Source organism: Takifugu flavidus, chromosome 3 (assembly GCF_003711565.1).
Source record: "Takifugu flavidus isolate HTHZ2018 chromosome 3, ASM371156v2, whole genome shotgun sequence".
Lineage (NCBI taxonomy): Eukaryota > Metazoa > Chordata > Actinopteri > Tetraodontiformes > Tetraodontidae > Takifugu > Takifugu flavidus.
This window is the reverse complement of record NC_079522.1, coordinates 5840602-5862854: the sequence shown is the minus strand read 5'-3', so window position 1 is coordinate 5862854 and position 22253 is coordinate 5840602. Positions and strand designations below refer to the sequence as shown.

Below are 22253 nucleotides of genomic sequence, written 5' to 3'. Positions count from 1 at the left end.
TTTTCCAATTTTGTCTGTCCGCTGTCCTCTATTACGCAGAGTTGCTTTTACATTTGTTTTTACATCATCTCTTCAAAGAAAGAACATTTCTCAACAAAAGCAAAATGCCACAGTTCTACAGGATTAGTCAGCCACACATTGTTTTAAAAATATATTCATAAGGGCGAAAAAGTCACATCTGACTTTCCTTTTCAGAATCTTTTTTGACCTACCGAGGTCTTCACAACAGCTTTACACTTTCTGCAGCACACTGTACACAGTTTCAACCTCTAAGGGATTCTTTGGTTCTTCAGCCCCTCCCCCATCGCCAGCAGAACCGTTGGGTCCCTGCAGCATGTGATTCTGTGTGCTCTGTTCCTCAATGATGTTTTCATAAGTCACCTCAGAATGGCTGAGAGAGACTGAGCCCCTGGTTTCTGCTTCCGCTGGCTGGATATTCTGAGGAGGGCAGGCCTCCCTCTGCATGGTAATCAGAACCATTGCTAAGACTTTATTTTGCATCTTCAGGTCATCCTGGTGTTATCAAGGTAATTCAGCTTACCTGATGCTTAATAGATGGGGAAGTACATTTTTTAGCTCTCCAAATGAATATTGTACATAGGATGACAGTGGGCCCCAGCACAGTGAGCCCCAGCACAGTGAGCAGTCTTGCATAGAGGTATAGTTCTGGTTCTGCGGCGTCGGTAAAACCTGAAAATTAACCCGATCAAAATCCTTCAGAACCACACGATGAAAGTTCACACACACAACAAGCACATCATACTCACACATCTGCTCCGAGATGTTGCTCGCACTGACATCGTTTCTCCCGATGCAGAAAACAGATCTGTATCCAGCTGATACAGTGAGGGTGACGGGCTGTCCCTCAGTCACAGGGTGAACGGGAAAGTCCACGATGGTATTGTTATCTGGAAAAAGGGAATTATATTGCATTTCTGGTAATTGGGTGTCTTGCTGCATAATTCATTAACACTTTAATGATTAGTCACATGAGATATTTAATTATCTAACTTGTATGAAGACTAAGCCTCACCCTCTTTAATTGCTTCTAGAAATAAGCCTTAGACTTTAACTAGCTTTAAACCGTCCAGAAAAACCAAGCATGTCCTGATCAAGCAACATCTTATGATCTAGAGAAAGCTTGCTTGCATGCTAAGCTTGCAGCTGATGCCCTTGGGGTAGATTGCCTCTGAAAAGTGATGACATATGCTCAAATCATTCCAATAAATTTAGTTGAAATAGTGTCGTCTAATGTAGGTAAGAAAGTGGTAAAACAGACTCACAGGATCTGCTGATGTTGACTGCATTACTGAAGAGTCCTGTTGCGGTCTCGCACCAGTACACCCCGTTGATGAATGACTCCCCATTGATGTAGCATGTGGGTCCAGTCATTGACCCCCAGGTGGCGCAACGGGTCAGGTAACCGAAGGAGGAAAACCTTTTGACTGTCCACTCAGCTGAGTCTCCGGCGCAGGTCAGCGACATTGTGTCCGTGATAAAGTGTTGTGCTCGGTCAGGGCTCACGGAGAGGGTCGCTGCAGACTGAACATCTCAAAAACAAAATATATTAAGTCAGCATGAACATAGTCTAGGTGAAAGATACCAACACTGACGATACCAAACTACTAAACTAGATGCAAAACTTCACCTTGGCTAATTAGCAGAAATGAATTTTCAAACTAAGTACAATTATTATAAAGACAGCTTAATATTTGTTCTGTTTTGTAGGGGAAAACCAAAACCAAAGATAAATCCTCACCTCCAGACCAGACAAACTTTACTTCACTGTTGTAAGTGAACGATTGAGGATTTCCTCTTGCAGCTCTACAGACATATCCTGCCGTCTGTGTCTGTCCGTAAACAATAAAATAAGGCTGTTCGGTCCCATTGCTGCTGCCAGGCAACAGTTCCATGGTGTAAAACGTGATGGGTAAATTGGGAATGGCCTTGTACCAGTAGAACCTCCAACCCACATCTGGATATTTGACTCTGCAGTTCAGGGTAACAGAGTCTCCAGAACTCAGCCATGATGGAGACACTGTGAGGTTAGGTTTCAGTTTATCTGCAGACATTCGGACAAAACCGACCAGCGTTATTTGTGGACAAATGTCTCATACATGAGTGTGTCTAAAGGACTTACTGTTGGACACTCTTAGATTAAAGGCAGGGCTCCATGCCGTCAACGACGTTGTGTTCTTCATTTGGCCCAAACACATGTAATTCCCATTGTGCGATCCTGTAGCGTAGTTGATTCTGTGTTCATTTTTAGACTGAATGTCAGTGGCGTCGGGGACTATCCAGTGATAGATCCATTCGAAATCCTCTCCACCTTCAATTTGACACCAGAGCGTGAGTGCCTCCCCGTAGTATATCTCCGGCCAGCTGGGCTGCAGGGTCACCGCAGCTGCGCTTGTAACTGAAAGCGTTTAAAAATCACATCATTTGCCTTAATTGTGTTTTGATTCCAATTTATCAATATTGCCTATACCGATTGGGTTACTGTACTCGGTGTAGTAAACCAGGTTTCCTCTTCCTCCCCTGCACCAGTACACGCCCCCCTGTGATGTGCTGATTCTGTCATTTGAGAGGAAGGCCACATCTTGTGCGGTTAAGCTATCCTTTTTCTTGCCTCTATACCAGAAGAACTTCCAACCATGGGATGGTATAATGGTAGAACATGTCAGGGTGACCTTTCCTCCAGCTGCAGCTGCATCTTTCCTTAGTTCTGCTTTTGGTCTGTATGCTGTGGACATCAGAGCAACCGGAATAGTTAGCATCCATCAGTTCAACCCAGAGCGGCTGTAGTATTACTTACGGTCCACTTTCACCCTTATCGGTTGGGATTCATCACCCGTGCCGAGTTTGCACGTGTAAGAGCTGTCGGACTGTAGCTGGATGCTAATTTCAGCAGCATTTTCTGACATCATCAGCGTCCGCTGGTTTGGGTCCGTTACGATGAGTGACCTGTTCTTGTAGAAGGTGGCTGTTGTCATGTCTGTCTGAAGCCGGTGCCGACAGCGCAGGGGCACCGTTTCACCTCGATACAATATGGCCGCCGGGTGTTGGAGGATCAAATTCCTGTCTGCCAACACAACTGTGTCATGTAGGTTGATGCGCTTTCACCATTTTTTCACCATGCTGTTAAGAAATAGCTGCGCTAATACAAGTAACTTTTATGCAACTTCTTTGCTAGTTTTTAGCCACTAAAGAGAGGCTAAAATATGATACTAAAATGCTTCCTGTCATTCTGGGGAATGCTCCAGCTCTTCTCTTGTTTAGCCGGCAGCTGTCTTAGCCCTTCTCTTGTTTTCGGTTTTTATTTATATTTTTTTTGCCATGAATAACACCCAAAACCACCTTAAGATGAAACCGAAACACTTATAAAGGTCTAAATTCTGATCAGGTGCAGATCTCAAACTAGATGTAAAATCTAGCTGCTTGAAAGTAAAACCTGCAATTATAGCTCAACAGGACTTACCTGATACAGTGAGAGAAACTACATTAGACTCCTTTGTAGATCCTCTCTGTATATTATAACCAATGCAGGCGTATTGTCCACCCTGGTTTGTTGTCTGCAGTTGTACCATGTGGGTCTTGAGTCTGCTAAGTGGGTAAAATTCCTGACCATCCTTCCTTATTGCATATTGCCAGTCTGCGTCTTTTCCTTCTCTCATGTCACACATGAGCTTCACGGACTCGCCGGTGAAAAAAGTGGACCAGTCTGGCTCCACAGTCAGCACTAGAGGCCAACAGAAGCATGGGGTGAAGCTAAAGGAGACAGGAACGACACTGGCGAAGACGCAACCTTACCTTGAAGTTGTCCATAGAGCGGCAACATCATCAGCACTAAAAAATTCAGATAATTCCCAAATCAAACTGGGAACACATCAGGTGTTTAACATGCTGACAGTATGAAAGGACTCTGGTCCTACTGGTACTTACAGAAAAGCCCCAGCAGGTGTGGAAAAGCCTGTCCCATTTTAAAATCCAGCACTGAGATGCAAATTTGAGCAGAATGAGCACCAAACGTTCCCATCTGAGGAGAAATCAGGAAGTGTTGACTATATACTGGGGTAGACTCATCTCAGCTTCTTGTGTCAGCGCTTCCTTCCTTTTTTAACTTACACGTATCTTGATTTTTATTTTGGTCTTTGAGTCTCAACTTTAAATAGCTGTTTAAACTCCATTGCCAACATAAAAACAATCAGAAATCCACCAATCACCAGTTGGTCTCAGATGGGATTGAGCCTTTCCGTACTTGGCATGGAATGGACAACAACAGTTGGAGAGGGTTTGCTGGGATTACATCATTTAAGCCCTTGAAAACTGGATTTAGCTAACTGGTTTGAATGCCGTGACTAGGATCATCCAGTAGGTTCCTGTTTGGTTTCATCAACTTAAATAAATTTAAATTTTTTGTAAAATCCGAGTTTCATGTTAAGACAAAGCTGTTTTACAGGAAATGACTGTGTAAAGTCTTCTCATACGTTTCATCTGATTATCCAAATTTAACCTTTAGTCTTTTTTATCAGCCTGTCTCCTACCACTCTTCTTCCTTCTCTGATTTTAAACACTCTCTAAACATAATGGGCTTTAGCCTGTGTCCGTTCCTATGGTCTGTACCAGGACGCCTCTCTGAAATGGTCAAATCTAGTAAATGATAACAGAGATGCCAGAACATTGATTTAATGTTCAGCTTTTCAGAAAGAATTATAATGATATGCTGAAGGAAATAGTTTGTTCTTAGAGATCTTAAAAAGACATCATTTAATTCATTTCCATAGTACATGTACAATAATAACATTTTTCAAAAGAAATTCCTGATAAGTCTACAGTCTGTTGTGTTATTACAGATGCAATGGATTTTAAAAAAGTGAATAATCTAAAATACTGAAGTCTTTTCTTACAAAATCTGCAAAAGCACCCATGTCATTGTCCTTATTGTGGAAAAAATCTTGTAAAGCGCCCCAATAATTGTCCTTTCTCACTGTGTCCTTCTGTCCTTCACTATGCGATCTTGCATGATTTCAGCGAGATTTCCCTTTTGTCTCAAATTGTTGGCATCTCCTCTTGATCCGCTAGCTGCCTGCGCTCTGAAAACACTGTGACAAAGCCTTGTCTCCGGAGACAACAAACAGCAATAAAACACCAGGGGCACAGGCAGGACACCGAACCATAACAAACCACATTTCAGCCAATCATTGATAAAATGGTTGAGCGTAGCCAATTTTTAATGTAATAGTTTTTAGTTCCTAGCTAGCACTTTTGATCACAAGAAGAATAAAATCTACAAGACGTGTTCCTTTTGCATACAAGAATTTTCAATCAGCTGTAACTAACGAACTAAAATCGTAAATATATTGTATAAATTTACTCGGGAGTTAGCTGGAGCTTAGCCAGTGTAGACGGTAGCGTAGCACAGATCCACTTACAATTTCGGTGTGCATCAATGAAAGTTACAGAAACATGGGTGGGAGGAGTGAGGTGGTGCTGTTTTTTTTTGGAATTCTCTTCAAACGTCAACAGATGTGGCATCATGCAGGATGCATAGTGCACTTTGATCACCCTCATGAATGACCATTCTGTGTCCTTTCTGTGGTAAACTACCCTAACCAGTGTTGTTCCTGTAAGGCAAATGTGGTTAAACCCTGCACAACGGTCTTAATTAAGCTCAAAATGTGGCTTCGATTAAGTTCCCACACTGGTACAGTACTCTCTCAGGTGTCACTTGTTGAATTTTCACTACATATCTGCCATTTTTCCAATTTTGTCTGTCCGCTGTCCTCTATTACGCAGAGTTGCTTTTACATTTGTTTTTACATCATCTCTTCAAAGAAAGAACATTTCTCAACAAAAGCAAAATGCCACAGTTCTACAGGATTAGTCAGCCACACATTGTTTTAAAAATATATTCATAAGGGCGAAAAAGTCACATCTGACTTTCCTTTTCAGAATCTTTTTTGACCTACCGAGGTCTTCACAACAGCTTTACACTTTCTGCAGCACACTGTACACAGTTTCAACCTCTAAGGGATTCTTTGGTTCTTCAGCCCCTCCCCCATCGCCAGCAGAACCGTTGGGTCCCTGCAGCATGTGATTCTGTGTGCTCTGTTCCTCAATGATGTTTTCATAAGTCACCTCAGAATGGCTGAGAGAGACTGAGCCCCTGGTTTCTGCTTCCGCTGGCTGGATATTCTGAGGAGGGCAGGCCTCCCTCTGCATGGTAATCAGAACCATTGCTAAGACTTTATTTTGCATCTTCAGGTCATCCTGGTGTTATCAAGGTAATTCAGCTTACCTGATGCTTAATAGATGGGGAAGTACATTTTTTAGCTCTCCAAATGAATATTGTACATAGGATGACAGTGGGCCCCAGCACAGTGAGCCCCAGCACAGTGAGCAGTCTTGCATAGAGGTATAGTTCTGGTTCTGGCGAGTCGGTAAAACCTGAAAATTAACCCGATCAAAATCCTTCAGAACCACACGATGAAAGTTCACACACCAACAAGCACATCATACTCACACATCTGCTCCGAGATGTTGCTCGCACTGACATCGTTTCTCCCGATGCAGAAAACAGATCTGTATCCAGCTGATACAGTGAGGTTGACGGTCCTTAGGGAGCTCTCAGACGTTAGGCAAACGGACTCGTTGCAGACCGAGAACACCCAATCCTCCCAGACGGAGCAGTTAACCGCGATGAGGCACTGATCAGCCGACAGGTTGGAGTGCAGCGCTGACATTTGAATGACGGGTCTGGGAACAACATCTGACGTTGAAGGTAAGTTGTTAGTGTCCTCAAATGGCAACTGGTGTAAATCAGCCTTTGTCAACCACTACCTGGGGTTCGTACTAAATTATGGAAGGTGATCCTTTTTCTTCCCTTCCAATATTCTTGAAAGGAAATTATTGCACTTTTAGCACTTTTTTTTTTTTTTGCAATTTTTGTTTCTCACATTAATTTGTGTAATTTTACGTATGAAATATAATAAATCTTCTAGGAGATTTCTCAAATACAAACACTCAGAAATGACCTCTTTTTTAAATTTTAATTCAAATTGTCTGAACTCTGGTCTGGTCAAAAATATACTTTTTTTCCAAGTTTACTTTCACATTAAGTACAATAAATTTGACAAATCCTCTTTATTCCTGAAACATGAAGAAATTATTAAACTTCAGACAAGGACAAGAAGATAACAAAAACTAGGGCTGTTGAAACAAAACACTTTATCCAGATTCATGAAACAGCTTGATTCATTTAATTTAAAGTGCTAACTATTTATCTCTATCAAGATGGGCAACTCTAAGAAACATGTTTTTGGAAAGTCCGTAGGAAGTTTTCTCCGTGAGCACATCGGCGATGCTTCTGTAAATCTACTTATGACAAACTGCAGTCGCAAAACACTACAGGTTAGGGTTTTATTGTTCCTTCCCAAGATGCAACACCTTTTTCTTTTTGTGTTTGTAGCTATCTGGACACAGAGTTGCTACTCCATATTGATTGTTATTAATTTAAACAAATCCACAGCAGCCATGTGACTGATCAGGTTATAAAATTCTATCATTTGAGAGCACACATAGAAAACACTCACCTTGAACCACCAAATGGAATTCCTTGTCATCAACCTTCTGGTTCTTAACAACTGAAAGCTTGTAGATGCCGCTGTCACTCTCGTTGAGATTGTGGAGACACAATTCTATGTTCTTTTCACTATAATTCACCCTGTGTTTGTAGGCCTCTGTTGTTTTATTATTGTTAACCACCAAGTTATTCTTGAAGGTCAATCTGATATCATATGGTGGAGCATCTCCAACTTCTACACAAAATGAGGCATTTTTCCCTCGGTAGCGCTGCGTTGGGACCTTGGATATGTCGGCATCTGTAAAAGAACCTAGAATATTACTTTTGGAAATACTATATCACGGCTCTCTCATACCTCTAAAAATAGTCACAGAAATCACTTGACTGGCAATAAAGATGCAGTATTAGTAAGTTAGTTGAGGACTATTCTTACCGGCATTGCCCCAAAATCTCAGGAGAAGAAGTATTTTCAGGATGCTGAAGTCTGTGTTCATAATCAACGTGAGCAATGTTTGACAAGAGTGAAGCGAGTTTCCAAAAGATGAATGCGATCAAGCATACAAAATTTGAAAAAAAAGAAAGAAATTCAGAGCCCTCAGGGAAAAGAGGATGCAGCTGCAACTTTCATTTCAGCCAATGAAGAGAAAGGTAAATTTTCTAAATTCAAAGAGGCCAGGCCTGAGCTAAACCTTTTTAAAATATAGAGAGGTCATATAGAGAAGCTGTAAACACGCACAAATTAGAGTTCTCAAATTTACACGTATCTGACGTTTCCGATGAAGATCATTTCCTGTTCTGTTGTAAACGTGGTTTTGTGGCAGCTGATCTCTTATATGCACCGGAGCACCTTTCAACAAACATCCTGCCTCTGCAAGCTATTGAAGTTTGATCTTAAATGTCTTTAAAATGGCAGGAGGGTGAGCATTTGACCTTAATGGTGTTCTCCCCACATGAGCTAAGGGGATTAGAACCTCCTTATAATTAGTGTTAATTAAGGCCTCACAGTAGACACGTGTTTGCAAGTTATTTTTACTATAGCAGGCACACTCGATGAGCACAAAGAACAGTTAGGCTGAAATTCAATGTTGGAGAACAATTTTATTCAAAGAACAACTTTAAAAATGTGCTTAAGTTAGGCCAGTGTACTCTGAGTCTATACAAATTAGGTTCTAGACTAACAATCAAGTGAATCCTCCCTTCAGATATGGAGACTAAAATCACTTCAGCTACTTTGAATACTTGGTTTGAGTGAAACAGAACACATTCAGTAGAGTTCAGTAGGTGCATTTAGTACTATTAGAGTAGTATTTACAAAATTAAGTTAAGTCCTAAATACATGTTAAACACAAAGTTACTTGGTGGGACATTGGTAGAAACTACATATTCTGTATAAACTTTATGGAGGAAAAAAGATACAGCAGTGTTTTATACACAGGTGAACAAGTACACTTTCATATCCTACAGGTAGTGTTTATAAAAAGAGTTGTAACACACTCACAAAATGTCCACTTTCAAGTGCATGAATCCAAATAAAATCCATATAAAAATTAAACTTCTTACAGTGCATCAAGTGTCAAAGTTAGTGATGTTATTCCCTTAAACTTATGACAGTTTTCATCAAAGTTAAAGTGCTTTTAGTAGTGTTGTTAAGCATGTGCGTGCCTCGAAAACACAGAGAAACATTCATTCTAAAGAGCAAAACTTGAGGGTACATAAAACACAATACAGTGCTGGTTAAAAAAAAAACCCCAAATAGTTCTGGTATTTTTACCACCTGTTGCACATATTACGTAATTAAAAAAATACTATTTAGTGACCATATTGACCCTTCTGTCAGAATAACCCTAGCTATGTAGTGGCAAATGAGACGATATTTAACATGTATATGCCTAGACGGGGATAAAATCAAATTTAGATAACTTTTTAGCAAAATCAAAACAGACCCTCTGGTTGGTGCTCAGGTACAACTAGCAGTACACATACCACAGTTTTGAGAACATTGCCCTTGTCCTAAAAATGTAAGAATCTTCATCTTTTCAACATGAGATGTATTCAAGTTTCTTTGGAGAAAACAGAAGAGTTGATGTGTGGAGTACTTTTGCTGAGTTTTAAACTACCGTGTGTTAGCACCGATATTTGCATGTCCCCTCCGCTTCAGTTACACACGGTACATCTGTATGGTTTTGGGGGTACATATGGGTGGGCAGATTTTTTTGACACTGTCAGCTTGTGTAGTTTTCTTCTTGTCTGTGTCTGATCTAAGTTTCGCATCAGCTACCGCCAACTGCTTTCCTCACACGTTGCTAATTCGCACACATAGCGGGCTACTATCTCTAATACGTCTTTCTTTTCCCCTGTCTTCCCCTCTGTAGCTCTCTTCTAATCTCATCTTCTCGGTATCCATACCATTACCTTCCTTGGCTTGGTAATGAGACCCCTGTGACACAGGAATCGTTGACAGGGTTTTTTTGAAAAGGGGCGAGGTTTTTGTTTTGGCCACTTTGTCAAAGAAGGCGAAATCTGCGACATATTTTCCCGAAGGAGAGAGGGAGACCACAGGCGGAAACTCGTATCCCCAGAGTATTTCATCCGGGAGGTAAGACGTGCGAACCTGGCAGGTTGCAGAGGTCGGCTCAATGGTGGCACTCAGGATTACCAGAAGTTCAAAATCAGCCAGCTCTGGGTCTGCCCATTCACTACCTGGAGATAAACGGATACATTTTATAGCAGAAAATTACAATATTTTTGCCTCAAAAATACATGTGTAAATTGAGTAATTCATTCACATTACACCCTTTATTACAACACTATCAAGGTCAAATTCGAGTGGATGTTTTTATGAATCTGTAACTCCAGGTCATAATCTAGACAAAAAAAATTTCAAAACACAAAAACCTTTCCGCTCACAGATGGATTCCAGTAAAACATTCAATCTCATTCATAAAAATGACCACACACAACACAAGCCTGGCTTGACGCATGCAAACATAAATATTGAATGTTTTAAAAGCCTCTAGAATCAGTCCCACATCAGCTTCTACGAGGAAGACACCGGCTACATGGAGGACATACCGGCTGGCGCTCAAACAAGCGCACACCTGCGTCAACAGGCCTTGCTCAGAATGTCGACTCATCTGTGTCATCTGTCTAAACAAGTCCTCGCCCAAAGACCGGACCTATAATCGTCGGCCCAGGGTAAAAAACACAGGGTTTCGCAACTGCTTGTACACACAGTTGGTCAATGGATTCTCCATTTTGGCCTAATTTGGGTGCTGCAAGATGCCTATTAAAGTCATCATCGAGGACATTGAAATACACATCTAAAAAGCTGCATTATACATACCTTATTGGTTGAGTTCCTCAACCAGACCTGAACATATCATCCCCTTTCCCTCCTGTTTTTTTATGCATTGACGTCAAACAGACCAATAAGTCAAGAGCCACGGAAAAAAAAAACTGCCTCTGCATTCAATTTACAGCTCTGCGTTAAAACAGACTGTGCTCAGATTCCAGCTCAGCAGTTTGGAACATTACTGTATAAACCTTTCTATGGCCCATCACTACAGCATCTTACCTTACACATGGAGCCAAAGCTCTATTCGTCCAAACCTTCGAGGAATGGGTAGGGTACGATACGTGACGGTACAACACCAGACACTTAACTCTTTATCAAAAGTGGCCCCACTTCTTTGCAAAAAAGGAAGTAGTACCCTTCTTACGGGGTTTAAAGATCTGACACTTTTAAATGTGGAAATAGAAGCAAAAGTAATATTGAGGTACTCATCATTATTACACGCATGTTGAGATCAGAGGCTAGCACCGTGATGGATCAGTTAGCACTGTCGTGCTCTCTCTCCAGGTATCCCCAATTTCCTCCCACTGTCCATAGATTTGGGGAGATGGTTTATTGGGTCAACTCTAAATTAACTTAAGAGGCCTCCCATTCACCCCTGTTATGGGAAAAATGTAGAAGATGATGTATGGATGGATGCTGACATCAGACATGTTCATGGGTCAGTTTAGAGCTCTTAGAGCAGTTGAGTGGATGTAGGAAAAGAGCAGGAAAAAAGGATTAACAGCCTCCAGATGGTAAGTTCCCAAACCCTATCCAAACTTTGAGAGGTGTTAGCACATATATTTAAGCATTCTTAACCCATTGATTATGGAAGTACTTTGTGCCCAGAGTAAACCCTCCCTACTTAGTTAAATGAGGTGGTTTGTCAGGTTTATCACGAGCCCTTTTGAAAGCTTCATCACATGTGATTTTCCGGTTCATTTATCACTTATTTATCGCAAAAATTAAAAATAGTGCCAAAATGCAGCAACCAGAACAAGTCATCGTGGCCTCTGAACTGATTCCTCAGAGCCCCTGGGAAATGGATCTGCGCGGGCTTGTTGTCAGCACCCCAGACTGTGCAGCATTGTGCTCAAATGAGGAGGGTCGCAATCTCCCTCACGCACATTCCACCCAACGCTGTGCAGTCAGAGGCAGCCAAGCATGCAGCACATGACTATAAATAACAATACACCTACATGTACAAATATACTACATGTACACGCCTTCTGTCTAACACTGATGGCCACAGTATCATAACATTGCAATGGAGTCACTCTGAGGCCTATTGGAATATAAATACCGGATGTGTATCTGAACTATTAAAGCACCTGAGGCTAAAATGTGCTATTTTCTGCTGTAGAACGTATATTATGGCATTATGGCAAAGTCATTACTGCATGCCTACCTGTAGCTGCCCACTCCCTGAGGGGGCTGCTGTCATCTATGATATGGTAGAACGTTAGTGGGATGATGAGAAAGGGGCTATCGCTGGCTGTGTCCACCTGGAAAGGCACATTGCGCTGGTCTAGCCGCACCGTCTCGCCCTCCTTGGTCATGGATGTCTGAAGCAGCTTCCCCGTCACCTGGGAGCCAAGATGGAGTCAGTAAATGTTGCCAAGAGGTTGCAGAAGGCATCCTGTAACCGAAAGGCCCCAGGTTTAATACCCGAAATGGCCGATATCTGCGTCAGAAGCTGTTTGTCCTCTGAGTGGCGTAACCAAGTCATCATCTACATTCGCTCTGATACAGCATAATTTCCTTCTCGGTTTTTTGGTTATCGCAGGTAAACTTAACTCCATCTCCAAAATTTGCATACCTGACAGTCCAGCAACAGGCTTTTGCGCATGTTAGCCACTCGGATCATGAGGCAGGGAAGTCCCTCATGATGTGATACCACTGCGTGATGACTGAATTTCACCGTCTCACCTCTTTTTTTAGGACGAGCAACCTCAAAACATAAAAAAATGCATCACGTTGTATGACTAGATGATAAAATACAGTATAGTAGACTTGTCAAGTTTGGGATCTTGTACCTTTGCGAGAAAGGTTCCTGTGATGAAGATCTCCAGCACCATGGTGATGACCAACTGGAAGATGAGAAGGACAATGGCAACGGGACACTCCTCTGTGATGCACCGGAAACCGTAGCCAATTGTGGTTTGAGACTCCAGCGAGAAGAGGAAGGCTCCTGTCAGGGTCTTTACCTCCATGACACACGGGGTGTGGTTGGAAGGAGGGTTGAACTCTGGAGGTTCAGACAGAAGAAGGGATTGAGGAATGTTCTCTCAAGTACCTTTCAATGCAAATGATGTATCCGTCATCCTTCACTTAATTGAAAATAACTTTCAGCATTTAGCTTTTACCCTGCAGATCTCCATGCACCATCGCCACCAGGTACCAGAGCACTCCGAACACAAACCAGGTTCCCGCAAAGGTGGCAGAGAAGAGAAAGAACTTGTAGCGCCACTGCATATCCAGGAAAGTCGTCCACAGGTCGCGGAGGTAGAGGGCCCCTCGCCCGCTAACATGCTCGATGAGAACATTGCTTCGTCCATCTTTGGAGAGTACTCTGCGCCTCCTTCTCAGAGCGCCAGGGCCTCCAGCACCCATTGCTGAACCTCCATTGGTCTCTTGGGAACCTAGCAGAGGCTTGCTGACATCAGTCTGCGTCTGGGAGTGGCATACTTTCTGAGGAGAGGAGCTCCCAGATGATGGCGGCGTTGCTGAGGTCATGGCTGGGCCTGCAGGGGATTGGAGACGAGTCATATGGCCAGTAATGTGGTGTGACCGGATGAAAAGGTGCAGGATGTGCGAAAGACAGATGAAAGGAAACTTTTTCCAATTACATAAGAAGGAGAGGGGGATTAGAAGCTCATTTCCATCTGTTCAATGCACCTTTCTCTGGAGCCAGCTGGCCTTGTCAAAATAAAAGCCTCCTTTCAGCATGAAGGCACAGCTGGCCTTTCACATTAAAAACCTAAAGTGCAAGCACATGCTTGTTACAGAAGAGAGGCATTATCCTTGCATATCAATCAGAAATCCAAATTGTGGCAATCATGGAAGGTTGGAGTCTTAGTTCATTTTTGCCGCCCAGCACCAGAGGACCTGTGTTGCCTGGGTTTCTTGTCCCAACTCTTATGAAAGACCTGAATGAGTCGCAGTGCTGCCATGCCAGCTACGTTCTTGTTCGGGTGGATAATAGTGACGCCCTGTGACAGAACGGCATGAGCGTGATTTTGAGAAAATGACCCGCCCCCGGTCTCACCCTCGGGTGCCATTGACACCTATAGTCCCTGCAACGACTGGCTCTGTGAGCAGTTTGAGCCCCACGAGCGTTGCACTCTCTTCCTACCCTCGCTCTCGTTCTTAACAGCGTTTTTCTTGTCTAAATCTGTCTCCTCTTTCCGGGGCAAACGTAACAAAAGCCCAAGGGCCGGGACAATCTGATACGCTCTGTCTTTCCTCATCCTTCCTAACCCTGCTCTCTCCCCGGTCTGTGATGGAGCCCGCACCGGGTGAATGAATGGAGATCTGTGTTGATGTCTGTGCTGTGAATGTTGAGAAGGGACGGGCTGGGGGCGGGTGAGGGGGAGAGCGGCGAAAGAGGCAGCATCAATGGGAGCCCCACGTGATTGGCCGTGTCCATCTCCAGTTTGACTCTCTTGTCCACACTCAGTAGAAACAGACATTTGCATTGGTTTGGAAAGTCGACATAACTCTCAGGTGGAAAGTTTGTGTGATTAGTTTCTGTGAGTCCTAACCTTGTGTTCCTCTGTTCCTCTAAAACTAGCACTATCAATGTGCCTGCAAAAGTTTCATCTGTCAAATAATTGAAGAGTAGATCAACTGCGGGCATTTGTGGCTGAAATTTTTATTTCCTCTCTGAGTTACAGTCAGAGCATGTTTATCTTTTTCTCTGACCATCAACCCCCTCTTTTCTGTTCCCCGTTTGCACAAAAATCCTTTGTTGCTGGATATGAAACAAAAGATACAATTGAAAAAATACAACCGAGGGAAAGAGGGACCAATTTACCCTGGGAGAGGGGAGAAAGCGAGAGTTTGCATGTGTGTGTGGTGGAGGCTACATTCGATGGTGTGTATTCAAGTGTACAGCAGTTGACAGTGCAAGGAAGCAGGGAAGAAAGGGACGGAATTGGTTTTGGGTGACAAAAGCAGCAAAAGAGGCGGAGGTTAAGAAATATATGTGGAGGGAATGTAGAGGAAGCTGTTTGGCAACAAAGGTTGGACATTAGTATTCCAGAGGGGAGTGTAATCCCCACCACACAGTGTCCCAGTCCACTGACCACTGCCTTGAAGGACCCCCCAGCATTCGGCATTGAAAAGAGTCGTTGCAGCATGAGTGAATGAGGGGGCGACCGCTGTCCGGCGTTACAGTATGTGCCAAGGAGGCATCTGCACATCAGCCATGGCCAAACAAAACGCCTCATACACACACGGACATGTGTTATTAAGAGCTGTTATTAAGAGATAGCATCCTTCCTTTGTTCCAGTTCAACTAACTTTCTTTATTGTTAGCTTTACAGAGCACAGAAAATACAACTTTAAGTAGCTACAACACCTCACAAACCTTTGCTCTGCCCATCATCTAGAGCTAAAGCTTTACCTTCTCTGTCATGATGCTATTTTATTTCCAATATTAGAGTAGAGTGAATTGAAGCACTATATAGGGACTGTGTGTATCGGGACAGCATTTGTAATAGCTGCTAACTTGTTCTTGTGCTAAAGGAGCGGTTCCTGTAGTTCATGCTGTAGGACTTCTGAGTAGTAGGCCACTGAAAAAATAACATTTTCAGGGTGTGTGTGTGTGTGTGTGTGTGGAAATATTTCTTCACAAATACGTGGTTGTGAATAAAGCTAAAAACAATCTAACCACATTTGAGTGCTTGAAGGTGGCGTGAGGCTGAGCTGTGAACACTTTTGTCATTTCCCGTGTAAAAAATTGCACATTATAGTCTAATGGAGTCAAACAGCATGTGGAAAATAGTCATCTTTTGTGCAAAACTTCACAGGGAGCAATTATTTAGTTAATCAGAAGAGCGTAAATGTGCATCCAGAGTCTATCCATTTGAATTCCAACACCTCCCTCAACTTCCTCAGCCCAGATTTAGCACCAGAAGAGTTACAACCCTGACCTAAATTTAACAACAGGGAGCAGCAGGTGGCTGCCATAGGCTGTAACTTAGCGTTGACTTTTACGTTCGATTTTTGTAGCCAAATATCTGTAAATCTGCCTGCCCCATTGTGCTCCGGCATTTATTTTTTCCTCAAGAACTATGAGTTGTTTTGTTGTGGGGTCACATTATACCTGAGGTTTCCTCCATTCTCCTTCCTCTCTTTACCTCTTTTTGTTTGTTAGGATGAAGTTACATTGTGCACCATAAGTGGTCAGTTGAGATCCGTTCACTCACCTGTCTGAAATAAATTGGTATCTTCTCTAAAATGTGATACTTCAGTCCTGATTACTCACAGATCACTCAGTAAATGTCAAAGTATTGTTTTTATTGATCTTGTGCTAATAAATCAAAATAATCTCTCACAAAAATGGCAAAATTTAGAAAAACCTCTGATTAGCACGACTGTTGAACTTGATGTAGGTTGGATTTCTAAAGCAAAGTGACACAGTTTAAATGTGGACATTGGGATGAAGACTACATCAACAAATGAATCAGATCCCACGTTGAACTAATATTTTCCTGAATTTAAAGCAGCGTTTATGTGCCTCTTACCTTCTTGAAGACTTGGAAGTGTGCTCTGAAAGCCAAGTTCTACTTAGCTTCACAACGTAGGCAAGTTTAAAAAAACAGATAAACGCGCGGAAAGCAACAGCAAAAAGTTTCTCCAATGTGCGGTGCGCTCGCCAGCAGCGCTAGCATCTTTCAGCCGCTTTCAGATTTTGTCACCTCAAAATAAAAAAAAATAAAAAACCCTCTCAAAGACAAATGTAGGAATATCGTCAGAAGAGAAGGTCTGAGAAGTGAGCAGCGGTCAGTCGGTGTCTCCCAGCACGCTGGTACTGGCAGTACCGGTTCTGGCTCACTGTTACTGGGTCATTATGTAATCAGATGAGGACAGTTTGCATTTCTTCTGTTTTCTTCTCGGATGTGGAGCCGTGAGGAAGACATAAGCCCTTGGACAGGGGAAAGTTAAAGAAGCCAGTGCTGTCCACTCCTCCGGGACACACGCCTCTGTTCCTGCACTCCTTTATAAGCCCTAAAGTGTTCGACAACCGCTGTTTCACGACATTTTTAATTCATTAATTCAACTCTCCTCCCAGCCTGTCCTCCTACCCTCCCTCGCCGCGTCTCTCCCTCACTGTACGCTATAAATGGGCCCCTTTGTTGTCAGGTCTCCTCCGCTGTTTCGGCCTTTTGTCAACTTTCTCATGTCAACGTTTGATGGTCAGAAGATACAAACGGGGAAGTTGTTGCACTTGCAGCAGAGGTTTTTACAAACCAGCAATAGAAAGAGAAAAAAACCCACAATCACAACAAGGCTCTTTTCTTGGGTACTTGGCCGCTTGCTGTTTTGCATTGGCCAGCGTGCAGTGAATGGATAATGTCGGTGCGTCTCTGTGAGGCTGTGCCATGTCCGCCTGAGTGGAGGGGGACCCAATGGGGTGTTTGCAAGTGTGTACGGCCCTGCTGTGAATGGACACTGCAGGGTGAATTCCAAGTTGCTACCAATAGTCCTAACGAGAGTAATATCGCTTATTTTGGTAACTCAAGGCAGCAGGATACATGATTGGTAGAAGGCAAGTAAGGTGTGATGGTCTGGACAGTGTTCCTTAGGGACACCAAGGGTCTTCCATCCATGTGGATGTTACTTTGACATGTACCACCTACCTAGCTATTGTTGCAGACCATGTATACCCTTTCTTTGAACCCGTATTCTCTGGTTTCGGTGACCTGGTTTAGCAGTGTAACGCACCGTGTAAAAATTGTTCAGGAGTGGTTTTAAGGTGTATTTTGGTCTTCAAATCCCCCAGATTTCAATCCACATGAGAACCTGTGCTTGTTAAATAAGTCCCATTCATGGACACTCAAACAGACAAAGAATGGAACTTAAAGGATCCTCTGTTAATATTTGGTGCAAGACAACCCAGGACACCTTCGGGGGTCTAGAGTTCATGCTTGAATGGCTGTTTTGACAGTGAAGAGGGGACCAACATAATACAAGGTCAGGTTTTGATGACAATCCAGATTCATTAAATGCTTCTGGTTTTTAGTCTGGCAAAACCAGAGGCCATCTTTGAAAATCTGGCATTAGTCAAATTGTAGTTCTGATTTTGCCAACTGTTTTCATGAAAACACGGCTCCTTTGGTATAAAAGACATTTTTACTTTTTCCAAAATATTGGACAAGCCTAGTATTTTTTCTAGACCACCTTTGAACTTTGGTTTGCCAGGGTTAAATTTACCGTATGTCCAGATGAGAGTCCCCGGGCAGGGCGCAGATGCATGAATCTGCAGCTGGGACGTGGCGTACAATGAGCCCGGCGCTGCGCAATATCGGGCCCGGCTGGTTTCACACGCACATCAATCTGTGGGGCCCCTCCAACTTGCCAGGGGGTGTTGTTCGCCCCTTAATACCCTCTCCCGTCCTGCGGAGATTGGGGCTCCCCTTTTCCACAGCAATGGGGCCCTTCGACTGTGGGGGCCCAGATTATATGTGACTGTTTACCTTCGTAGTGACGATTTTAGGAGAAAAAGGTTGAGGGTTGTCCTCGCCTTCCCCGGGTGGGGAAGCATCAGCTAATAAATAGGAAAACAAACTTGGGCAGAGCTGCATGGTGGTCCTTTACTACACACATTTTATGTGTTTACACCACTAGATTTTGATAGTGGGTTGGTCTTCAGAAAACCGGAGGGTCCAGTTAAAATAAAAAAACAAAAAACACGTTCCCCTTTTTCTCAGTTTCAGCGCTTTTCTGTGACACGGAGGACGGCAACTCAGTAGTCTGTCAGGAAAGCTCGAAGCTTTCCCCAAAATGTACGTGACTGGGAAGGTAGGGGGTTTGCGCTGTTTTGCAGGCTTGACTACTAAGGACATATATAGCAGAGGTTTTGACAGTTTTTAGGGAACGCTGTTTGTGCTAGGTTGCTGAACCCAGTCTCCTATAACATGCTAGCATGCATTACAGACACTAACATTAATGTTAGCCTGTTAACATGGGGGGGGCTGGCAATAGGGAGAGGTAACTGGCGGGAGTCTCCTCTACCTGCTCCTCGGAGCATTTCTTAGCGAATTTACTGTAAATGAAATGCTGCAATTCTTTGCCACATTGATGTTTCATATCTGATGTTTCATATCTGAAGATTCTATTGTTTCCAGGGGCCCGTTTCAGAAAGCAGGTTTAACAAAAACCCTGAGTTCGTCTACCCTGAAATAAAGGAAACTGGGTTTTTCTTCGGTCTCAAGCCAGTTCAGCGTAACACTAAGTCAGTTTAAAATTTAAATCCATGTTTTCTCATTCTTGAGCTTCCAGTTTTGTTAGCAAGTGGGCTCAACACATCTCACCAGTATCCACAGTATTTGAGGCCCAACTGCAACACTGTTTTCTCTGCAGCTGCAGCTCTTTGCATTTTGTTCCCTTTCATTTGCTTTTTCTCTTAAGCAGTTGAGACACTTTTGAAGATACTTATTTGACAACACACTGGAAACTAGATACATGTAGCAAGTGACTCGGTCCATTGAAGGTGAAGATCAGAATCAAATCATGTTGATTTTGCAATGTGAAAAACAGACTTGGAAGAAATCGCATTAGCACCACTCAATCTAACCGTTAGGGTTACTGCCTTCAAAGGTTTAGGAAAGTTTTACCCAGAATAGTTTGGGTTTTTCAATCACATGTTGTCATCTTACTTTCATTCTCAACTTCCTCTCCTTAACATCCCCCCACATACACACGCAAATTCACCTGTTTGTTTTTTCCTTCCCGCCTCCACATGATTTCTGAAGCTGCATGCTGCTCAACACTGAAATCTTTCCTCCACCTAGTGGCCGTTTCTCACACATGCGCGCTCATGAAAGACCCCCTCGTGTCCTCCACCAAGTTTTTCAGTGCGGTTGGCTTGTTTTGATTCGATCAGGAAGTGGCCTCATTGGTGGTGTGGGCAAGGAAAAGTGGCCTTCAAGGCTTTGACTGCTTTTTTTTATTAATGGGATGAGTCAATTGTGTTATTATAACATTTCCGACGGGAATTAACAAGTTAAAAGACATTAAAATAGTCTCTAGAAGTGCCTTTTTTCACTTGAGAAGCATTGCAAAGATCAGGAAACTACTGACGCGGCATAAAAGTTAGTCCAGCATTTGTTGCCCATTAAATCTAGAATCATTTTTAAAATTCTTCTTCTGACCTCAGAGGCCTAGCTCCATCCTACCTGGAGGAGCTAGTGACGCCTTATAATCCCAATAGACCGCTCCGCTCTCAGAATGCTGGTCTACTTGTGGTTCCCAGAGTCTCTAGGAGTAGAATGGGGGCCGAGCATTTTGGTACCAGGCCCCTCTGCTGTGGAACCAGCTCCCTGTCCAGGTACAGGAGGCTGACTCCATCGCTACTTTTAAGATTAGACTTAAAACCTTCCTCTTTGAATAAGCTTATTGTCAGTAATTGTGTAGTTCCAATTATTATCCTAGACATTATTATCATATTTAGAGGGTCGTCTAATCATTAGGTTAACATCTTAGTTATTCTGCTATAGGCCAAGGCTGCCCGAGTCCAAAAACATGATCACCTGACAGACCTCTGATAAAAAGAAACCTGTTAGAGGAAAACGTCTGACAGCAATGAAATTTGTGAACTTTGTGCTACCTAGCGTATGAAAAGTGCCATATAAATAAAGATTGATATTGAACTCTGCAGATAAAAGTGTGTGTGCATGGGCTACATTCATATGGGATGTGTGACATTACGTTATACTGCAAACAAGAGGGTTCAGAGATCAGAGATCAACTGGATTTATGGAGGGCATTCAAAACATGGAAGCATTTTTAAGTGTGTCTTCATAACCATAAAGCATCCTCACACACACACACACACACACAAGCAGTATGGAATCATCTGTTCAAATCACAAGATAAGCTTTTTTTTATCTTTATGTGCTTTCTCAGTTTCAGCTCCCATTTTGCTGTCACTTGTCATTAAATGTTATATTGCGCACTAAACCAAGAGGTTGGTCACATGTTTGATTTACCAGTCACATTTTGTCGCCGGAGTTGTGCAATTCCCAGGAAGAGGGACTCAAGCTTTTACGACCCCAACAATCCGATTCTGGTGCTGACTGGGTTTAGTGCTCTACTTTGTCTCTGTCACTGATTAACTTTGGCCGTCACAATGATGCGATAAAATGAGGCACTTTACAAGGAACTAACAGTAAAATTCTAAAAACCCAGGCTTGCAGGGGGAAAATAACAGCATCACGCATCCTTTCTTGACGCATCTGCAGTTTTGTAATTTTACTGCAGAACCTGTACCTGGACAATGTGTTGCATTTCCAGTTATCAGTTTATTTCAATCTAAAGGGCACAAAACATCCTGAGAATTACAGAAGGTCGTGTACTTTGTTTACAACTGTTGGATAAAGCTCAAAATTTCTGGGACGCGTTCACTGAATTAGAGTATAATTGATGTATTTGGCTCTATAAAAACAAATAAATCCAGTGTAGTCAAATACTGTTTTTCATTTAATGGAAAATTGATGTAAATAATGATGCAGGTCCCCCTCCACGAGTGCTTCGGGTGTCGTTGTTGACGTTTTAGCGCCTCATGTTACGCTGTGAAAAGCTGTGTTGAAGAAGCGACTCTCCATCCGGCAGGTTGTTTGCTCGCGGGGTCACAGTGTCATCGCACTGTTGTTGACGCTTCCATGTGGACCTGCGAACGCCTGTTACATATGCCATGTTGAGATGTTCTATTCTTCCCTGGAGCATAAATTGAGCAACCAGGTATTGTTGAAGGGCAGTTATCACAGGTTTCTTCTATTGCAGTGTTATGGTGCCACCCATAGCTGCGAGTTCAGGCGACTGGAACACAGAACTAGCATGCGGAGAGGTCGAAGTCAGTTATCTTCTACTTCTTGAGCTTATCTTTGAAAGGGAAGATGGTCTCATTCGCTCGAGTGTGTTCGGAAACACTAACAATGCCATGAACAGCCAAGTTTACAAGCTCGGTGGTTGTAAAGGGGGGTTATTGTCTAGGGTCATTGTGAACCCGACGGGATTGAGCTGCTGCGCTGCGGGTCAGCCGGTCAAAACTGTTATGTAATCTCTGGAACGCAGCCTTCGACTGTTATCAAACAAACAACGCTGGAAAAG

The 22253-nt window shown here is 43.0% G+C and overlaps 3 protein-coding genes across 4 annotated transcripts; all 3 read right to left on the bottom strand.

Moving 5' to 3' along the window:
* Nucleotides 1-2111: 2111 nt before the first annotated feature.
* LOC130523408 (Fc receptor-like protein 4) lies at nucleotides 2112-4591 on the bottom strand. The gene is made up of 6 exons (XM_057028687.1): nucleotides 3943-4591; nucleotides 3811-3846; nucleotides 3479-3739; nucleotides 2816-3082; nucleotides 2489-2743; nucleotides 2112-2416 (listed from the first exon to the last, which is right to left on the bottom strand). Exons 1-6 carry the CDS (start codon nucleotides 4034-4036, stop codon nucleotides 2112-2114), a joined length of 1218 nt encoding a protein of 405 aa, XP_056884667.1. The 5' UTR covers nucleotides 4037-4591.
* A 614-nt stretch (nucleotides 4592-5205) lies between these two features.
* LOC130523213 (uncharacterized) lies at nucleotides 5206-8467 on the bottom strand. 2 transcript variants are annotated; one of them, XM_057028267.1, is made up of 5 exons: nucleotides 8016-8467; nucleotides 7593-7892; nucleotides 6524-6769; nucleotides 6299-6447; nucleotides 5206-6216 (listed from the first exon to the last, which is right to left on the bottom strand). In XM_057028267.1, the coding sequence occupies exons 1-5, from the start codon at nucleotides 8074-8076 to the stop codon at nucleotides 5989-5991; spliced, it is 984 nt and encodes a 327-aa protein (XP_056884247.1). In that variant the 5' UTR covers nucleotides 8077-8467; the 3' UTR covers nucleotides 5206-5988. The 2 variants fall into 2 exon arrangements, with proteins under 2 accessions (XP_056884247.1, XP_056884248.1); XM_057028268.1 differs by having other exon boundaries at nucleotides 7593-7880; nucleotides 8016-8434.
* Nucleotides 8468-8660: 193 nt separating this feature from the next.
* Nucleotides 8661-17281, bottom strand: kcnj10a (potassium inwardly rectifying channel subfamily J member 10a). Its single transcript, XM_057028262.1, has 6 exons — nucleotides 16667-17281; nucleotides 13283-13660; nucleotides 12953-13164; nucleotides 12736-12867; nucleotides 12325-12502; nucleotides 8661-10282 (listed from the first exon to the last, which is right to left on the bottom strand). The coding sequence occupies exons 2-6, from the start codon at nucleotides 13650-13652 to the stop codon at nucleotides 9876-9878; spliced, it is 1299 nt and encodes a 432-aa protein (XP_056884242.1). The 5' UTR covers nucleotides 13653-13660; nucleotides 16667-17281; the 3' UTR covers nucleotides 8661-9875.
* Nucleotides 17282-22253: the final 4972 nt, after the last annotated feature.

Excerpts from the sequence above, each read along its gene's own strand:
- LOC130523408 (XM_057028687.1), bottom strand. The coding sequence starts at position 4,036 with ATGGGAACGTTTGGTGCTCATTCTGCTCAAATTTGCATCTCAGTGCTG. Across the intron at positions 3,847-3,942 it reads ACACCTGCTGGGGCTTTTCT|TGCTGATGATGTTGCCGCTC; the intron begins GTAAGTACCAGT and ends TGAATTTTTTAG. Across the intron at positions 3,083-3,478 it reads AGTTTCTCTCACTGTATCAG|ACAGGAATTTGATCCTCCAA; the intron begins GTAAGTCCTGTT and ends TTGTGTTGGCAG.
- LOC130523213 (XM_057028267.1), bottom strand. The coding sequence starts at position 8,076 with ATGAACACAGACTTCAGCATCCTGAAAATACTTCTTCTCCTGAGATTT. Across the intron at positions 7,893-8,015 it reads GAGATTTTGGGGCAATGCCG|GTTCTTTTACAGATGCCGAC; the intron begins GTAAGAATAGTC and ends GTAATATTCTAG. Across the intron at positions 6,448-6,523 it reads CAACATCTCGGAGCAGATGT|GTTTTACCGACTCGCCAGAA; the intron begins GTGAGTATGATG and ends GTTAATTTTCAG.
- kcnj10a (XM_057028262.1), bottom strand. The coding sequence starts at position 13,652 with ATGACCTCAGCAACGCCGCCATCATCTGGGAGCTCCTCTCCTCAGAAA. Across the intron at positions 13,165-13,282 it reads GGTGCATGGAGATCTGCAGG|AGTTCAACCCTCCTTCCAAC; the intron begins GTAAAAGCTAAA and ends CTGAACCTCCAG. Across the intron at positions 12,503-12,735 it reads GCCTGTTGCTGGACTGTCAG|GTGACGGGGAAGCTGCTTCA; the intron begins GTATGCAAATTT and ends CTTGGCTCCCAG.